The sequence below is a fragment of the Engystomops pustulosus genome, chromosome 3 (assembly GCF_040894005.1).
Source record: "Engystomops pustulosus chromosome 3, aEngPut4.maternal, whole genome shotgun sequence".
Taxonomy (NCBI): domain Eukaryota; kingdom Metazoa; phylum Chordata; class Amphibia; order Anura; family Leptodactylidae; genus Engystomops; species Engystomops pustulosus.
In genome coordinates this window covers 212,136,242-212,156,254 of record NC_092413.1, presented here as the reverse complement: position 1 = coordinate 212,156,254, position 20,013 = coordinate 212,136,242, and the positions used below count along the sequence as shown (strand labels likewise).

At 44.7% G+C, this 20,013-nt stretch overlaps 1 protein-coding gene across 1 annotated transcript in view; it reads right to left on the bottom strand.

Annotated features, from left to right (window-relative positions):
• Positions 1 to 17,141, bottom strand: part of LOC140122645 (opsin-5-like) — a 44,462-nt gene extending 27,321 nt beyond the window's left edge. The window contains exons 1-2 of the mRNA XM_072143740.1: positions 17,008 to 17,141; positions 1,141 to 1,434 (exon numbers count right to left, since the gene is read on the bottom strand). Coding sequence (XP_071999841.1) covers positions 1,141 to 1,434; positions 17,008 to 17,083 — 370 coding nt within the window. The 5' untranslated portion in view covers positions 17,084 to 17,141. The remainder of the gene's footprint in view (positions 1 to 1,140; positions 1,435 to 17,007) is intronic.
• Between the last annotated feature and the right edge of the window lie 2,872 nt (positions 17,142 to 20,013).

The following is a 20,013-nucleotide window of genomic DNA, read 5'->3' as shown; positions in this document are numbered from 1 at the left end:
CGATCATCTCATAATTATGCCAACAATAGTTGTCTTCTCACCCAGCTGTTGCCTATTGTCCTGTAACCCATCCAATGCTTGTGTAGGTCTACAATTTTGTCCTCAGACAGCTCTTTGGTCTTGCCCATGGTGGAGAGGTTGTAGTGTGATTGATGGAGTGTGTGGACAGGAGTTTTTAATACAGGTAAAAAGTTTAAACAGGTGGAATAAATACAAACAATGGGGGAGATTTATCATAAGTCTCTTAGAGCAGAACTGTTCTATTTGCTCATGGAAACCAATCAGAGCTCAGCTTTCATGTTATAATCCTCTGTGGGAAAACTGGAATAGTTCTGCTTTCAAAAATTTCTGATTAATCTCCCCCAATGAGTACAGAGTAGGAGGAGCTACAGGTAATGAGCGCAGAGTAGGAGGAGCTACAGGTAATGAGCGCAGAGTAGGAGGAGCTACAGGTAATGAGGGCAGAGTAGGAGGAGCTACAGGTAATGAGGGCAGAGTAGGAGGAGCTACAAGTAATGAGGGCAGAGTAGGAGGAGCTACAGGTAATGAGGGCAGAGTAGGAGGAGCTCCCGGTAATGAGGGCAGAGTAGGAGGAGCTACAAGTAATGAGGGCAGAGTAGGAGGAACTTCTTGCAGAAAAAGTAACATGTCTAAGAGAGGCAGAATTCTTGCCGATTTTCTGGATTATTTCTTATATTCTGTCTCTCAGAATTTAGTGATACAATAAAAATTTGATAGCCCTCTCCATTCTTTGTAGATGGGAAAACTTGCAAAATCAGTGAATCACAGCCCTGCTGCTACTAACAACAACACACATAATGGTATGATTACACAGATCTCTAGGGACAATACCTAATACTGGCTGCAGAGAGCACAGAACACAGCAGTGAGAGGTTATGCCCCCAGTTTACTTGAAGAAGCTACAATCCTCAAAAATGAATCTATTTTTTTACAGTCCTGCTGCTACTAACAACACAAAGAAAGATCTGATTACACATCTCTCAAGGGATAATCCATAACATTGGCTGTCGCTCTGTATGGTCGAACCTGCTCATACATTCCCTCCATCTGACCAGTGCAGAGAGCGCCCCCTAGCCCTGGAGGACTGTAGAGGAATATAGAGCCAGATAGGATACTCACGGTTGGTTGTCGTCGTGCTGGTCACTAGGTATCTGATAACGGCCATTGCTGTAAGCGTCATCATACTGGCTACTCCGAAAAAGAATCCCATCAGGGCGTAATACAGGCAGGATGGATCCCCCCCGATCCACGAGTGATTCCAAGCTGAGGCTATGGCCAGTGGGTACATGCTCACCCCCATGCCCAAATCTGTGACAGCTAAGTTTATGGAGAGGAGATCCGGAGACTTCAAGTGGGAGGAACATTTCACGGCTGTAGCGAGCACGGCCACGTTCCCCACCACGGTCAGAATCGCTGAAATGGAGAGAAGATGTAGGGTGATGTCGGTAATTACATATCACATTCAGAACAGAATAGAAATATTAATTCACAACAGAAATTTACTTTGGGGTGTACCTCTGTTACCTCTCAATTACTAAATGGAGAACTCACGGCATACGTTCCCAACTCATAATTCCATTGATTTCAATGGGAGGCCATAGAGTCTTTTGACAGTGGATTTTGACCATTCTGGCCATGTAAATTTACCCTAACTCTATTGTTCCCGCTCCGTCAAGTGGGAAAGCAAATTCCTACTTGTTATCTGATCGATAGGAGGAGTAACGGAAACAATATTGGAGCAGACTTACTTACCCGGTCCATTCGCGATCCAGCGGGGCGTTCTCTGCGGTGGATTCGGGTCCGGCCGGGATTCACTAAGGTAGTTCCTCCGACGTCCACCAGGTGTCGCTGCTGCGCTTAAGTCCACCGAGGCCCGCCGGAATGCACAAGCCTATCCCTGGTGAAGGTAAGTGCAAGTCTAGCGACACTTTTTTTTTTTTTTAATGCGGCGTTTTTTTCCGAATCCGTCTGGTTTTCATTCGGCCACGCCCCCCCATTTCCGTTGCGTGCATGCCTGCGCCGATGTGACACAATCCGATTGCGTGCGCCAAAAACCCGGGGCAATTCAGGGAAAATCGGTGCAAATCGGAAATATTCGGGTAACACGTCGGGAAAACGTGAATCGGGAACCTTAGTAAATGACCCCCATTATGTTGAAACCTAAAAATATTGTAAAAACTTTCAGAACATTAAAAGTGGTTTTTCCAGACCTCTATACTACTAATGACCTATCTATAGATTTTTGGAAGTGGTTCAACGCCCCTATACCTCCGGTGACCACCACTGATCACCAGAAAAATTTTGCTCCATCTGCAGTGGATTGACCATCTGCATTGAGAGCTGCGTCTGTAATACAGCTGATATACTCCATCCACTAATAGCTCAAATGTGTGCACCCCTCCTGTGCCACCATGGAGGACAGTAAGCAGAGATCTATCTACACTGAAGATCAAAATTAGAGAATAATGTAAGTGGTTGCTATGCCACTAGAACAGTCTTTACAAAATTACCAAAGTAACAATATAAAACCTTTATGTTCTAATGGGTTTGGATCAGGACTCTTAGCTGGCCATTTCATTGCTTCAATGTTTTCTGGCTTATTTGTTTTGCTCTGTGACGTGGGCATTGTCCTGTATGAAAATTTCTTAAGAAACCACAAGGAAGGAACCAGACGTTGTTAAAGAAGGTTCTGATACACACTTGCATTCGGGCTGCCATGTAGTTGTATGTGAGGTCCAACTCCTGCTGTAGAAAACATTCCTCAAACCACAACACTTCCTCCACCATCTTTCACTGATTTCTATATACACTTCAGTTTTTTTCTCAGTTTGTTGACAAACATAATGGGGCAGATTTACTTACCCGGTCTGTTCGCGATCCAGCGGCGCGTTCTCTGCGCTGGATTCGGGTCTGGCCGGGATTCATCAAGGTAGTTCCTCCGCCGTCCACCAGGTGGCGCTGCTGCACTGAAAAGCATCCGAATGCCCTGAAATTCACCGAGCCGGGCCGAGTGAAGGTAAGCGCCTCCCAAGCGACACTTTTATTGTTTTAAATGCAGCGGTTTTTCCGTTTTTGCTCGGCCACACCCCCCGATTTCCGTCGCGTGCATGCCGGCGCCGATGCGCCACAATCCGATCGCGTGCGCCAAAATCCCGGGGCAATACAGGGAAAATCGGCGCAAATCGGAAATATTCGGGTAACACGTCGGGAAAATGCAAATCGGCCCTTAGTAAATGACCCCCAATGTTTCCCATTAGACCCATATAGATGAAACTTGCTTTCCATGAACTGTGGAGCACTTCTTCTCTGTCCACATAACATGCTCCTCAGCAAAGGTAAGTCCAGCCTTTTGATTCCTTCATCTAATGAGAGGTTTGGTCACTGCTTTCAAATGTTCTTAAATGTCGAGACACTGTATGAGGAGACAGATCCTTATACTGTTCAGTGCTGAACTGGCAAGCACTTCCAGCTCCAGTGCTTAAAAGATTACCCATGGAGATTCTCCACGTTATCCTGTCCTCTCTTGCATTTGTCTTTCAAGGGCGACCAACCTTCTTGGGGGACTCGAATGAGTTTGTGATTTTGTAAAGATGCAATATTCTAGATATCACAGAGTTAGAACGACCAACTTCTCTTGCTATGGCTGATAGGGTCACCCCTTTCGCCTTCATCTGGACAACCTACTGCTGTTTGAAAAATAATTTTTGTAAGGACCTGGACATTTGGGAAATTGTGTGATCTTCTCTAATTTTGATCTCCAGTGTATGTGGTGGATATCCTGTACAATCCTACCTGAAATCCTGGAATGTAAATCCATTTTAACATATACAAAGGAAAGATGAAATAAGTCTCCAGATCCCATCCTAACACTGTTTGCTGACAAATTCCCTTTAAAACAATGGGGGTCATTTACTAAGGGCCCGATTTGCATTTTTACAACGGGTTATCCCAAAATTTCCAATTTGCGCCGATTTTCCCTGAATTGCCCCGGGATTTTGCCGCATGTGGTCGGATTGTGGCGCATCGGCGCCGGCATGCACACGACGGAAATGGGGGGGCGTGGCCGTACAAAAACCCGACGGATTCAGAAAAACCACCACATTTAAAAAAAAAAAAGTGTTGCTTGACACGTGCTTACCTGCACCCACGATAGGACGGTGGACTTCAGTGCACCCCGACGAACTTCAGCGCAGCAGCAACACCTGGTGGACGTCGGAGGAACTACCTTAGTGAATCCCGGCAGAACCCGAATCCTCCGCAGAGAACGCGCCGCTGGATCGCGAATGGACCGGGTAAGTAAATCTGCCCCAATAACTTACATTTCTATGTTAGACCAAACAAAGAGTATAATCCCCCCAGCTCCGGGTCTCCATAATAACCTTAGAGATGCGTAAGAGACACTACAAAAAACACATCAGTGACAATCTGCATCTTCTATGTCTGATTGTTACTAATAAGAAAAGATAAAATGACTATAAAACATCTTCATTATTGACATATTCTACATTATGAGGCGTCTTCAATTATTTACACACAGATGAGAGTTGTGGCATCAATAGATCAGCGGGACGTATGGATTAATTCAGATTCCCCCCCTTCAAGGACGGAGAGAATTTCCATAAGTGCGGCTCCACGTAGAGATAGACATTGTGTGGACGTGATGATTAGTAATTCTCTTTATTGCCAGTGATAAGCCTCGCAGAGATGTCAAATTAACATCACACTTGGATCTGTTTTTGATCAGAATTTTTCATCAAAAGTAGTAATGAACAGTGGTAAAAAATTTATGGATATACTGATCATTAAAGGGTGAAAAGATACGGGCACGGAGCACCAAAGGTACAGTCAGGGATGTAGCCGGGGGAAAGGCAGAGGTCAGGGCAGGCAGAGTACAGAGTGTTCAGTACTAGACAATGGCCCACATTTATCAGAACCAGTGCAGTCTGTACTATGTGCAGTTTGCCTGTGCAGTCTGTAGGGGGCGCCAGAAAAATCTAGAAAAAGCTAGAGAAATCTTTGATGGAGATCCTAGAGAGTGGACCAGCAGAGATCAGACATAACTCTTGTAATACAAGTCATCAGGGCCATAGTATAGGCACTAAGCCTGGACACTCATTTATACTGGACCAGTACTGGGATTTGCTTGTTTCTATGTAATTATAGTAATATTTGTATCACTCTACATAGTACAGTATAATCTATCTTTAAGTGTTATTCATCAATTGTGATCCCATGGATAACACCCCAATCCTAAATACTATCATATAGACTATGATCTCCTTCTGCTATCTATACTCCAACTCTCTGTACCCCCATTTCTATACACTCACCCCACTTGTATACAATGACGTCCCCTGTGCCCTCACTTCTATAAACTCTTTGTCCACACTCCAATAGACATCATAACTCACCTTTGACCCCACACAACCTGACCCCATCTATACCGCCACTTCTATGTATTATTACCCCCTGTGCCCCTACTCCTATATACATTATAACTCCCTACTATCTATATATTATGATGCCCCTGTGCCCTCACTCCTATACATTCCCTCTATACCCCCAGCTCTAAGCATTATTAACCTCTATTGCCCCCACTTCTATACATTATGATTTTTTATGTCCTCACTCCTATACATTATGATTTTTTATGTCCTCACTCCTATACATTATGACACCCTCAGTGCCCCTACGTCTATAGACTTACCACTAGGCCCCTCCTCCTATACATTACAATGCCCCTGTGACGTCACTCCTATAGACCATATACCTCTCTGTCTATTCTCCTATATACTATTACACCCCTACTATGACCTCTTTCCCACCCTCCTTCGGATTATGACACCCCAGTGCCCCCTCTTCTATAGACTTACCACTAGGCCCCTCCTCCTATACATTACAATGCCCCTGTGCCGTCACTCCTATAGACCATTTACCTCTCCGTCTATACTCCAATATACTATTACACCCCTACTATGACCTCTTTCCCACCCTCCTTTAGATTATGACACCCCCAGTGCCCCCCTCTTCTACAGACTTACCACTATGCCCCACCCCTGTATATTATGACACCTCTGTATCCTCATCCCTAAAGACCATGAACCGCTATGTCCACACAGCTATATACAATGACTCCCCTGTTCCCCTCCTTATTTGTATTATGCCCCATTCCTAAACACCATTATTCTCTTTGTTCCCCACCCCCCTATACAATGTAAGCCCCATTTCTCCAGTCCTATATACACAATACACCCCTCCTATATACTACGCCTCTCCAAAAGTTTTTGACACATTGTCCGTCTGGCAAAGGAAGACGTTTAGAAATAAAAATATTTTAAAAATAAGTGTTCCCGCTTCTAGCAAGTGGACGTGGACATGGCATGTGGAGGCCCTAGGCACAAGCCCTCAGGGGCCAAATGGTAAACAGGCCCAATTGGACGCCATGTCCTCAGGATAGGGGATGACTTTTTCGATCATCTCCAGTTGTAATAACCCAGAAGATTTCCACGTCTATTTTTATCACTATTGTTGGCAGTTCCTGTGAATATTTACTCAGTTTTATTACATTCCTGTATATTCTTTCTTATGGTAACTGTTACTTAGTGATTGAAATATAGAAACCTCATAAAAAACCATACAGGCTGTAAATCTACAATGTGGTTACAGTTATCCTCGTATTAAAAGGGATTGTTCTGCTTAAAAACTCTTTCTTCATTCATCCTATTAAGGAAGTCTAAGTAAATATACGGCAATGGGGGAGGGGCAATGTTCTGGGCCATCAACCTTCCACTAAAAAGTAGGATGCATCCAGCCCAACTACATAGTCAGGTCCAAAAAATTCTGAATCGTAATTGTGTAATACTTGATTCCTCCTGTGGGGGCAGTGCAGGGAACCTGTACACTTTCTGCGGGGCTCTTCTACACAAACACTTTCTGCGGGGCTCTTCTACACAAACACTTTCTGATCAGGAAAGGACAATCTATAATCAGCATATTGTGGATAAGCATTCAACAAAAAAATTGATTGTACACATTAACATCACACTTGGATCTGTTTTTGATCAGAATTTTTCATCAAAAGTAGTAATGAACAGTGGTAAAAAATTTATGGATATACTGATCATTAAAGGGTGAAAAGATACGGGCACGGAGCACCAAAGGTACAGTCAGGGATGTAGCCGGGGGAAAGGCAGAGGTCAGGGCAGGCAGAGTACAGAGTGTTCAGTACTAGACAATGGCCCACATTTATCAGAACCAGTGCAGTCTGTACTATGTGCAGTTTGCCTGTGGAGTGTGTAGGGGGCGCCAGAAAAATGTAGAAAAAGTTCGAGAAATCTTTGATGGAGATCCTAGATAGTGGACCAGCAGAGATCAGACATAACTCTTGTAATACAAGTCATCAGGGCCATAGTATAGGCACTAAGCCTGGACACTCATTTATACTGGACCAGTACTGGGATTTGCTTGTTTCTATGTAATTATAGTAATATTTGTATCACTCTACATAGTACAGTATAATCTATCTTTAAGTGTTATTCATCAATTGTGATCCCATGGATAACACCCCAATCCTAAATACTATCATATAGACTATGATCTCCTTCTGCTATCTATACTCCAACTCTCTGTACCCCCATTTCTATACACTCACCCCACTTGTATACAATGACGTCCCCTGTGCCCTCACTTCTATAAACTCTTTGTCCACACTCCAATAGACATCATAACTCACCTTTGACCCCACACAACCTGACCCCATCTATACCGCCACTTCTATGTATTATTACCCCCTGTGCCCCTACTCCTATATACATTATAACTCCCTACTATCTATATATTATGATGCCCCTGTGCCCTCACTCCTATACATTCCCTCTATACCCCCAGCTCTAAGCATTATTAACCTCTATTGCCCCCACTTCTATACATTATGATTTTTTATGTCCTCACTCCTATACATTATGATTTTTTATGTCCTCACTCCTATACATTATGACACCCTCAGTGCCCCTACGTCTATAGACTTACCACTAGGCCCCTCCTCCTATACATTACAATGCCCCTGTGACGTCACTCCTATAGACCATATACCTCTCTGTCTATTCTCCTATATACTATTACACCCCTACTATGACCTCTTTCCCACCCTCCTTCGGATTATGACACCCCAGTGCCCCCTCTTCTATAGACTTACCACTAGGCCCCTCCTCCTATACATTACAATGCCCCTGTGCCGTCACTCCTATAGACCATTTACCTCTCCGTCTATACTCCAATATACTATTACACCCCTACTATGACCTCTTTCCCACCCTCCTTTAGATTATGACACCCCCAGTGCCCCCCTCTTCTACAGACTTACCACTATGCCCCACCCCTGTATATTATGACACCTCTGTATCCTCATCCCTAAAGACCATGAACCGCTATGTCCACACAGCTATATACAATGACTCCCCTGTTCCCCTCCTTATTTGTATTATGCCCCATTCCTAAACACCATTATTCTCTTTGTTCCCCACCCCCCTATACAATGTAAGCCCCATTTCTCCAGTCCTATATACACAATACACCCCTCCTATATACTACGCCTCTCCAAAAGTTTTTGACACATTGTCCGTCTGGCAAAGGAAGACGTTTAGAAATAAAAATATTTTAAAAATAAGTGTTCCCGCTTCTAGCAAGTGGACGTGGACATGGCATGTGGAGGCCCTAGGCACAAGCCCTCAGGGGCCAAATGGTAAACAGGCCCAATTGGACGCCATGTCCTAAGGATAGGGGATGACTTTTTCGATCATCTCCAGTTGTAATAACCCAGAAGATTTCCACGTCTATTTTTATCACTATTGTTGGCAGTTCCTGTGAATATTTACTCAGTTTTATTACATTCCTGTATATTCTTTCTTATGGTAACTGTTACTTAGTGATTGAAATATAGAAACCTCATAAAAAACCATACAGGCTGTAAATCTACAATGTGGTTACAGTTATCCTCGTATTAAAAGGGATTGTTCTGCTTAAAAACTCTTTCTTCATTCATCCTATTAAGGAAGTCTAAGTAAATATACGGCAATGGGGGAGGGGCAATGTTCTGGGCCATCAACCTTCCACTAAAAAGTAGGATGCATCCAGCCCAACTACATAGTCAGGTGTCCAAAAAATTCTGAATCGTAATTGTGTAATACTTGATTCCTCCTGTGGGGGCAGTGCAGGGAACCTGTACACTTTCTGCGGGGCTCTTCTACACAAACACTTTCTGCGGGGCTCTTCTACACAAACACTTTCTGATCAGGAAAGGACAATCTATAATCAGCATATTGTGGATAAGCATTCAACAAAAAAATTGATTGTACACATATACATGTCACATATACATCAGGGGCATATTGACAACACTATAGGGGAACATTTCCTCACCTGGTCCAGCGTGTTCCCGGAAAGTGCATAGTCCGACCGGAATGCACTGTGCCGCGTTTCACTAAGATCGTGCGCCCGATATCCTGCATGTGTCGCTTCCCCGCTCAGGTCCTCAGGGACTCATCCCTCCCATGAGCGCCCCAGACACGGTCACTTTTCTACTGTCTGACAGACACATGACTGATAACATCAGCGCCAATGACTAATAACATGTCCCCAAACCAGTTAAAAGCCAAAAACCTGACTAAAAATAAGCAAAAACACCCTTGGTATAGAATCTGCTCATTTCTTCTAGTAAATGTGTGAAATATTGAAATGCTGTGGGCGTCTGCAATTCAGTTTGTAGTAGGTTAATAAAATATATCCTGGAGACCATCAACAAGCAGGTAACTTATCAAAGTTTCATTATGGTATAGATCCATGCAGTAATACAGCGTCCTGACCTGCCGTGCCTATGGGTGACCCCAGACCATAACGTGACCTTGAAGTGATCCCGAGTTCCCCATTATTCCCTAAAAATCCCAGTTATTAAACCGTTTAAGGTCTGGTCAGTAAGGAATTAAATAGTGGACTTCCAGAAAGTCTAGTACTTCAGTATCAACTTCAACAAAAAAGTGCAACATAAAGTCAATCATCACAAGAGCAGAACATTCCTGTGAAGATTCTCTACCGCGATGTGTTTGATACAATTGTCCATCACCATATCCTAATCCTGAACATATTAACATCCATTGGTACCAGATGTTGTGTACCATAATTGGTGATCATGTGATTTGGCACCACCGATGCTCTGTCATGGATGCCCAAGAGATTCATGTCTCGGATTGCGGACACATGTGGCACTCTGTCGCAGTCCCATCCAGGTCCCACGCTGGCTTCCTCTGTAGGCCGCGCTCCTGTTGCTTGCCGAGGCCACGCGCCCCCGCCGACTCTCCGGGAACTTAAAGGGACAGCATCCTCCTAATTGGCAATGGCATTCCCGGCTCTGCTACATAATCTGGTGGCTCCCAGCATCCCCTGCTGGATCTTCAGGTCATTGTACTGAAGTGAAAGCCTCCAGACACCTTTGTGTTTCCTGTGCATTTCCAGACCGCTCCGTGTTTTCCGTGTTCCTGTGGTATTCCCGTGGTCCTGTGTTCCTGTGGCGGTCCTGTATCCCCGTGGCCATCCAGAGGTCCTGCCATCCAGAGGTCCTGCCATCCAGAGGTTCTGCCATCCAGGGGTCCTGCCTACCCGAGGTCCTGCCTACCCGGGGTTTTGCCTTCTCTGTGTACCTACCTTGGCTCCCACCGCGGGCCTAGTCGCATCTGTGGAGTGACCTGGTGGCTCTGGCGAAGACCAGGGGTCCACCTAGACTCCGCTCCCGGGTTGCGCCTAGTACCATCATCCCCCGCGGTGGCCCAGGGAGTCCACTGACTTTAGCCTCAAGAGACTCTTCCCACACCTCTGTGCCTGACCTCCTCACATAGGAAAAAAAATTATTATGGAAGGTCCTAGATTTTTTTGCATTATCGGATGTCAGATGAAAGGAATTCTGAATGTGAAACTGTTCATTTACATTTTGCTCTACCAGGAAGAGAGAATTAAGAGAAGATCAGGGGCCGGTGAGGTAATTACTGGGTGTCCATGTAAGGGGGTCATTAACATCGCCAGCCATGACAGTAGCTTTTATGAGGGGCGTCAGTGTCACCTGTTGTGCCCTCATCACGGATGATCTACCTTTCCATATGACAACCATTGGTTTTGTATCAGATATGTCTCTGCTGATGAAAATGGAACTCGGAGAAAATCCACTGGGAAAATATCCGGATCTGAGGAAAAATTGCTTCCAGCTCCATGATCCATGTGGTGAAGGTCAACGATTTATGAGTAGCATGTGACTGATGTGATATGATGGATATTGCAGTAGGGTGGACATGGGGGCAATAAATGATAATATAATAGCCTGAAGAAGTGTCCAGACCGGACATGAAACGCGTAGCTTGCTCTTAAAATCATGGTATTATAATTATGTAACTTTTAAACTAATATATAAAAAATAGCTGGATGTTATTTTTGGAATTCCTGTCATCCTGAGTGAAGTTTCTAGGCGCCAACACAAATCGGAACCATATTGAGCCTGCAAGTGATCCGCTGCATAAAACAGCCCATCCTTAGGGATGAGGCAACGGGACGAGGCGAAAGGACAAGGGACGATGGGACGAGGCGACAGGACAAGGGACGATGGGACGAGGCGACGGGACAACAATATAAAAAGTGCCATTTGAGAGTTGTGCCGCTATTACCACAACAACATAGGGTGATTAGTCCTTATATATTTTTGGACACATCAGGAAAAAGGTATCTCACCAAGGAGCACTTTCTTTGTCTTTGTCCATTCTAGGCTGAGGTTCATTGATCATATTCTCATCCTTGGAATCATACAAGGGAAGCATTCACGGAATTTGTGAAATTAATAAATATTATTGACCTCTTTCATCATTTTGACTTTTTGAAACCAGTCCAAAGGAAATTACGTTTTTGGTTAGCACGATCAGACTCTTTAGAAAACCTTCCACGACCAATAATAGAAAAAAGATTTTTTTCAGCTCACCAAAAAGATCTAGATGCCAAACGTAGATCAATCGCATGGAGTGAAGGGTCAGGCCCCTCCGAGATGCAAAATACAAAAAATGTAGACTCCAGTGTAGATACAGGTAATCTTTCAAAAAATTTGGAAAAACATTAAAATCTAACTCTTAATCCGAACAGTTTAGAAAACCATGGGCAAATGGAGAGAGAGAGGAAGCCATTGACGCGTTTCAGAACTAATCCGTAGTCATAGTGGCGCCATGTGCACATTGAGAGAGAGGAAGCCATTGACGTGTTTCAGAACTCACTCTTAGTCATAGTGGCGCCATGTGCACATGGAGAGAGAGGAAACCATTGACGCGTTTCGGAACTAATTCTTAGTCATAGTGGCACTATGTGCACATGGAGAGAGAGGAAGCCATTGATGCTTTTCGGAACTAATCCTTAGTCATAGTGTCGCCATGTGCACATCGAGAGAGAGGAAGCCATTGACGTGTTTCAGAACTCACTCTTAGTCATAGTGGCGCCATGTGCACATGGAGAGAGAGGAAGCCAGTGACGCATTTCTGAACTAATCCTTAGTCATAGTGGCACCATTTGCACATGGAGAGAGAGGAAACCATTGACGAGTTTCGGAACTAATTCTTAGTCATAGTGGCGCCATGTGCACATCGAGAGAGAGGAAGCCATTGACATGTTTCAGAACTCACTCTTAGTCATAGTGGCGCCATGTGCACATGGAGAGAGAAGTAACCATTGACGCGTTTCGGAACTAATTCTTAGTCATAGTGGCGCCATGTGCACATGGAGAGAGAGGAAACCATTGACACGTTTCGGAACTAATCCTTAGTCATAGTGTCGCCATGTGCACATGGAGAGAGAGGAAGCCATTGACGCGATTCGGAACTAATCCTTAGTCATAGTGTCGCCATGTGCACATCGAGAGAGAGGAAGCCAGTGATGCGTTTCGGAACTAATCCTTAGTCATAGCAGCATCACTACGAATACGGATTAGTTCTGAAATGCGTCAATGGCTTCCTCTCTCACTATGTGCACGTGGTTTTTTAAACTACTCGGATTAAAATTTAGATTTTAATGTTTTTCCTAATTTTTGGAAAGATTACCTGTATCTACACCGGAGTCTGCATTTTTTGTATTTGCACGACCAATAATCTTTTACATTGGCAAAGGGGCATCCCAAGAGGGGCATCCCAAAAAGGACAGCAGGAAATGTATCCCAATAGGTGAATATCTTAATGAAGCCAGGGACCTAAAATACAGGTCCCAAAGCAGTGGATATCCAATACATTTAGTTGAGGAAGCGCACCAGCATGCTCCAAACAAAAACAGAAATGAGGAAGATAAATCTATCCGTACCATTGATATATAAGACGTACACCATGAGGAAATACTTCAAGGATAATAAACCCCCAATCACCTACAGAAGGGGTCGCAACATACAGGACTGTCTTGTTCATAGTCACCTTAAACCCAAAAAACACCACATACTTGGCCTCCGGTTAGACCTAAAAAGATGTTGAAATGTTCAGTAAGGGTTCAGGTACAGAACCAAATGCTCAACCCCACAACACCCACAATCGATGCCGGTACAAATCGCAGGTGTAACACTACCGTTGACCAGATGATAATTGCTCCCTACAATGTCATCAGAGAGCAATGATCCTAGAGTCAACGCTGCTAGTGGCATTTGAAGAGTTAACACCACTGATCAGCGCCAGAACCAATCTTGTTTGCTGTTGGCAGGTGTGAGCCCGAAAGCTGAACTACTGGTTGATGTCTGGGTTCAAGGATCCAAACCCATATACGTATGTACGGCATGGACTCCGATACTGTGGTTCGGGGTGGCTCATCATTCCCGAGTAAATTGACAGGAAAAACATATCGGATCAGAACTATACTGTATATGGGCTCTGACATCTCAGTTAGTCCAATGTTTTTAATGAATATTTGATATTTGATCTTTACGTGATCCCTATTAGGCCCCTTACACACTAATGAGTGGGACACATCCAACTCGCACTACATTGCCAGTGTGCGCTGCCCGGAACTCCAGGCCCGAATGCCGACTTCTCTTTCAATATGAAAGCTGTGCTGTGATTGGTTTGATTACAGTCTTTATAAATCTGCTCGAATGTCTCCTTTATAGGATTGTAGCAGGAGACGCCTCTCATAAAAGTCACATTGGGGCTCATTTACTAAGGGTCCGAATCACACATTTTCGTCAGGTTTCCCAAATTTTTTCGGTTTGCGCCAAATTGCCCTGGAATTTTGGTGCACACAATCGGATTGTGGCGCATCGGCGCCGGCTTTCACGTGACAGAAATGGGGGTGCTTAGGTGCACAAAAAAATCCTTTGATTTTCTTACAAATCAAAGGTGCGCCTTATAGTCCAGTGCGCCTTATATATGAACCGTACTTACAGACAACTACTGTATAACGTTTAAGAGTGTTTAAGACACGCGCCAGCGATATCCTGCCCCAGCCCACACTGTACACCGGGCACAATACCCCACACTGGCAGGGCCAGCAGTACCACCAGCACCATAGTGCTGACCACCGAGCAATCCTCATCGGCCGCCACAGGGAACCCCATAGGACTAACACCCTGCCTGAGGAAGGAAGAAGGGGCAGAGGGAGACAGCTTAGCCCCTGCAGCATCACCCTTGCATTAACCCCTAACAGCCCATACCTCTGAGATCCGAGCTCTGTGCACTGGAGACACGTTTGCCTGGAACTTCAGCTGCCTTGAACTGTGCACAGGTCTGCCACCTGCTGGTCATTCATCCTTATAATCAGGTGCGGCTTATAATACGGTGCACCTTATATATGAACCTAGACCAGTGATGGAGAACCTTTTGGAGATAGGGTAATTTACTAAGGGCCCGAATCAAGTTTTTCCGTCGGGTTACCCGAATATTACAGTTTCGCGCCGATATTCCCTGAATTGCCCCGGGTTTTTGGCGCACGCGATCAGATTGTGGTGCATCGGTGCCGGCATGCACGCCTCAGAAATCGGGGGGGGGGGGGGTGTGGCAGCTGGAAAACCCAACGGATTCAGAAAAACCGCCTTATTTTTTTTAAAAAAATGTGTGGCATGACACGCACTTACCTGCACCCAGGATAGCTTGGTGAACTTCAGTGAACTCCGACGGACTTCAGCGCAGCAGCGACACCTGGTGGACATCAGGCGCACTACCTTAGTGAATTGCTGGAAGACATGACTCAGCGTCGGAGAACCCGCCGCTGGATCGCGAATGGACCGGGTAAGTAAATCTGCCCCAGAGTGTCCAAAGTACAACCAAAAGCCACTTATATGTTGCAAAGTGCCAACATGACAATGTAAGCAGTATCACAGGTTTCAATAGTATTGGTGTCCTGAGTTCACCAATACACTAGAAAGATGATGGAGAACTTGGATTCAGGGTCCACCAAAGAGGAACAATCAGGGTTCCCAGAGCAGGCGCTCCAACAATAATCTCTGTCCACACTCCTCTTGGGCTGTATTGGACCGCAGGAGGAAGCCTCGAGTCAGGTCTGGCAAACTCTGTGCAGGGGCACTGGCCCGGGTACCCACAGAAAGGGCTCCGAGTGCCACCTCTGGCACCCGTGCCATAGGTTTGCCACCACTGACCTAGACGCTTTAGCAGGCATTTATTGATGGTGCGCCTTATAATCCCTATAATAATTTCTATATATTACACATTAACTTTATATGGGAATCTGGACTAAAAAATAAGAACGTAATTATCTTTAAGAAAATCTAGTTGTTCCGCCCCTTTAAGACAGAAGCAATGTTCAGCTGAGTCTTTATATGCTATTATAAAAGGATGAATGTTGATGCCGGAGAAGCTGGTGAGCGTTCCGGAGGCGAGCGCTAACATATACATTTCCAGAATAAAAATGTCCCCAGGGACTGAGAGAAAAATCTGAAGAGACAAGTCACAAGTGGAAGAGGGACAACGCTCCACAGATAATGGAGAGGGAAATTACTCCTATGATCACTTTTTAAAAGGGGATGTCACATTTTGGAAATGTAGATCATGTGGACGTCATAGAGGGGAGTCCACAAAATATTCCATCAACAGTTACAAGGTTTATCACATGCCTTTAATAAGTTTCTATTATATCATTATAGGACGTATCTACATGTGTCATACAGGGGCTATGGAAAGATGGTTGACAACCTGTGTGAGCACTAATAGGGGGTTGTCACTACTCATTGGATTAAGTTTATTTAGAAATGGATAAATAGAAATAAAATGGGTAGATGATAGATATATAGATATGAGATAGATAGGAGATAGATAGGAGATAGATAGGAGATAGATAGATATGAGATAGATAGATAGATAGATAGGAGATAGATAGATAGATAGATAGATAGGTATGAGATAGATATGCGATAGATAGATAGATAGATATGAGATAGATAGATAGATAGATAGATATGGATAGATATGAGATAGATAGATATGGAATAGATAGATATGAGATAGATAGATAGATATGATATAGATGGATGTGAGATAGATAGATAGATAGATAATAGATATGGATAGATATGAGATAGATAGATAGATATGGAATAGATAGATAGATAGATAGATATGGAATAAATAGATATGAGATAGATAGATATGAGATAGATGGATGTGAGATAGATTGATAGATAGATATGAGATAGATGGATAGATATGAGATAGATAGATAAGAGATATATTTCAGATTTAAATTAGTGTTTGTCATGATGTTTTGATATTCAGATGTGTTTACCTAGTTATTGAATAGGCAACTATGTTTATGAGATAATAATTATATGTAATTAATTACTTGCTACATTTATAAAACTGCTAGTAAGTAAAGTGTAGATGAAATCAGAAATTTTAATGAAAATCCAGTTAATAGTAATGACAATAATAATAAGTAATAATGTAGTAGCATAGGGGAGGAGGGTGCCCTGTCCTAGAAGTCACTTACCTACAATGAATAGGAAGGCTCCAGCTGCATAGTCCACCAGGGGATGTAAGGTAGATACATACTTGTCCTCCATCATCCAGTTGGCAGCAGGTAACTTTAAGCCATTTGCTCCGGTTGTGCATTCATGTACTGCTGGGAGATGTGAGAGATCCAAGAGACTGTGCAGAGACTGGAGACTGAGAGATCCAAGAGACTGTGCAGAGACTGGAGGCTGAGAGATGTGAGAGATCCAAGAGACTGTGCAGAGACTGGAGGCTGAGAGATGTGAGAGATCCAAGAGACTGTGCAGAGACTGGAGGCTGAGAAATGTGAGAGACTGTGCAGAGACTGAGAGATGTGAGAGCTACTAGAGACTGTGCAGAGACTGGAGGCTGAGAGATGTGAGAGCTACTAGAGACTGTGCAGAGACTGTAGGCTGAGAGATGTGAGAGATCCAAGAGACTGTGCAGAGACTGGAGGCTGAGAGATGTGAGAGATCCAAGAGACTGTGCAGAGACTGGAGGCTGAGAAATGTGAGAGACTGTGCAGAGACTGAGAGATGTGAGAGCTACTAGAGACTGTGCAGAGACTGGAGGCTGAGAGATGTGAGAGCTACTAGAGACTGTGCAGAGACTGTAGGCTGAGAGATGTGAGAGATCCAAGAGACTGTGCAGAGACTGGAGGCTGAGAGATGTGTGAGACTGTGCAGAGACTGGAGGCTGAGAGATGTGAGAGCTACTAGAGACTGTGCAGAGACTGGAGGCTGAGAGATGTGAGAGATCCAAGAGACTGTGCAGAGACTGGAGGCTGAGAGATGTGAGAGCTACTAGAGACTGTGCAGAGACTGGAGGCTGAGAGATGTGAGAGCTACTAGAGACTGTGCAGAGACTGGAGGCTGAGAGATGTGAGAGATCCAAGAGACTGTGCAGAGCCTGAAGGCTGAGAGATGTGAGAGATGCAGGAGACTGTGCAGGGACTGGAGGCTGAGAGATGTGTGAGACTGTGAAGAGACTGGAGACAGAGAGATGTGAGAGATCCAAGAGACTGTGCAGAGACTGGAGGCTGAGAAATGTAAGAGACAGTGCAGAGACTGGAGACAGATGTGAGAGTTACTAGAGACTGTGCAGAGACTGGAGGCTGAGAGATGTGAGAGATCCAAGAGACTGTGCAGAGACTGGAGGCTGAGAGATGTGAGAGATCCAAGAGACTGTGCAGAGACTGGAGGCTGAGAAATGTAAGAGACAGTGCAGAGACTGGAGACAGATGTGAGAGTTACTAGAGACTGTGCAGAGACTGGAGGCTGAGAGATGTGAGAGTTACTAGAGACTGTGCAGATACTGGAGGCTGAGAGATGTGAGAGTTACTAGAGACTGTGCAGAGACTGGAGACTGTGAGATGTGAGAGCTCCTAGAGACTGCAGAGACTGGAGGCTGAGAGATGTGAGAGCTCCTAGAGACTGTGCAGAGACTGTGAGATGTGAGAGCTCCGAGAGACTGGAGGCTGAGATGTATCTGCACGCTGACAATAAGAATGCATCCACTATAAGAGGGGGTGTAGTCATGAGGATGAGGGGGCAGCCTCCCACCGTGACTCCAATCACTACACATCCAGCGTCGTACCACTAAGGCATAAGGCAGTGTGACCCCTGGAAGGCAGAGGCTTTACACATCCTTAGTGTATTTGGATATTTACAGCTGAAACCCAAAATTTCCCTGCATTATATACAAAGACACATGTTTTTCTCACTATCTGATGTTTTAGGTTAATCAGGAAAAAAAGTTATTTATATTTGGCAAATGTCAGAATAATTCGGGAGAAAGAAGAATTTTAAGGCATTTTTACAAATTTTTACAAAGTCAGCAGTTTGCGTACACTAAGAATACTATGCTTTAAACTATTTGAAACAGTCCATATGATGATGTCATGTCTTTGGAAGCTTCTGAACGGGTGCAGAGGAGACCAATCAAGATTATTAGGGGAATGGGGGGATTAGAATCCAAGGACAGATTACAAAATTTGGGATTATTCAGTTTAGAAAAAAGACTGCTGACGGGAGACCTCATTACAATGTACAAATACCTGAACAGACAGTACAAGGATCTCTCCAAAGATCTTTTGGCCAGGAGAAGGCGGCATTCTCTACACCTAGAGGAGAGGCAGTTCTACCATCACCATAGACAGGGGGCATCCTATACACCTAGAGGAGAGGAGGTTCTACCATCACCATAGACAGGGGGCATCCTCTACACCTAGAGGAGAGGCGGTTCTACCATCACCATAGACAGGGGGCATCCTCTACACCTAGAGGAGAGGCGGTTCTACCATCACCATAGACAGGGGGCATCCTCTACACCTAGAGGAGAGGAGGTTCTACCATCACAATAGACAGGGGGCATCCTCTACACCTAGAGGAGAGGTGATTCTACCATAACCATAGACAGGGGCATCCTCTACACCTGGAGGAGAGGAGGTTCTACCATCAACATAGACAAGAGGCATACTCTACACCTAGTGGAGAGGCGATTCTACCATCAACATAGACAGGGAGCATCCTCTACGCCTAGAATGGAGGAGGTTCTACCATCACCATAGACAGGGGGCATCCTCTACACCTAGAGGAAAGGTGATTCTACCATCACCATAGACAGGAGCATCCTCTACACCTAGAGGAGAGGAGGTTATACCATCACCATAGACAGGAGCATCCTCTACGCCTAGAATGGAGGAGGTTCTACCATCACCATAGACAGGGGGCATCCTCTACACCTAGAGGAAAGGTGATTCTACCATCACCATAGACAGGAGCATCCTCTACACCTAGAGGAGAGGAGGTTATACCATCACCATAGACAGGGATCATCATCTACACCTAGAGGAGAGGAGGTTCTACCATCACCATAGACAAGGGGCAGCCTCTACACCTAGAGGAGAGGTGATTCTACCATCACCATAGACAGGAGGCATCCTCTATACCTAGAGGAGAGGAGGTTCTACCATTAACATAGACAGGAGACATCCTATACACCT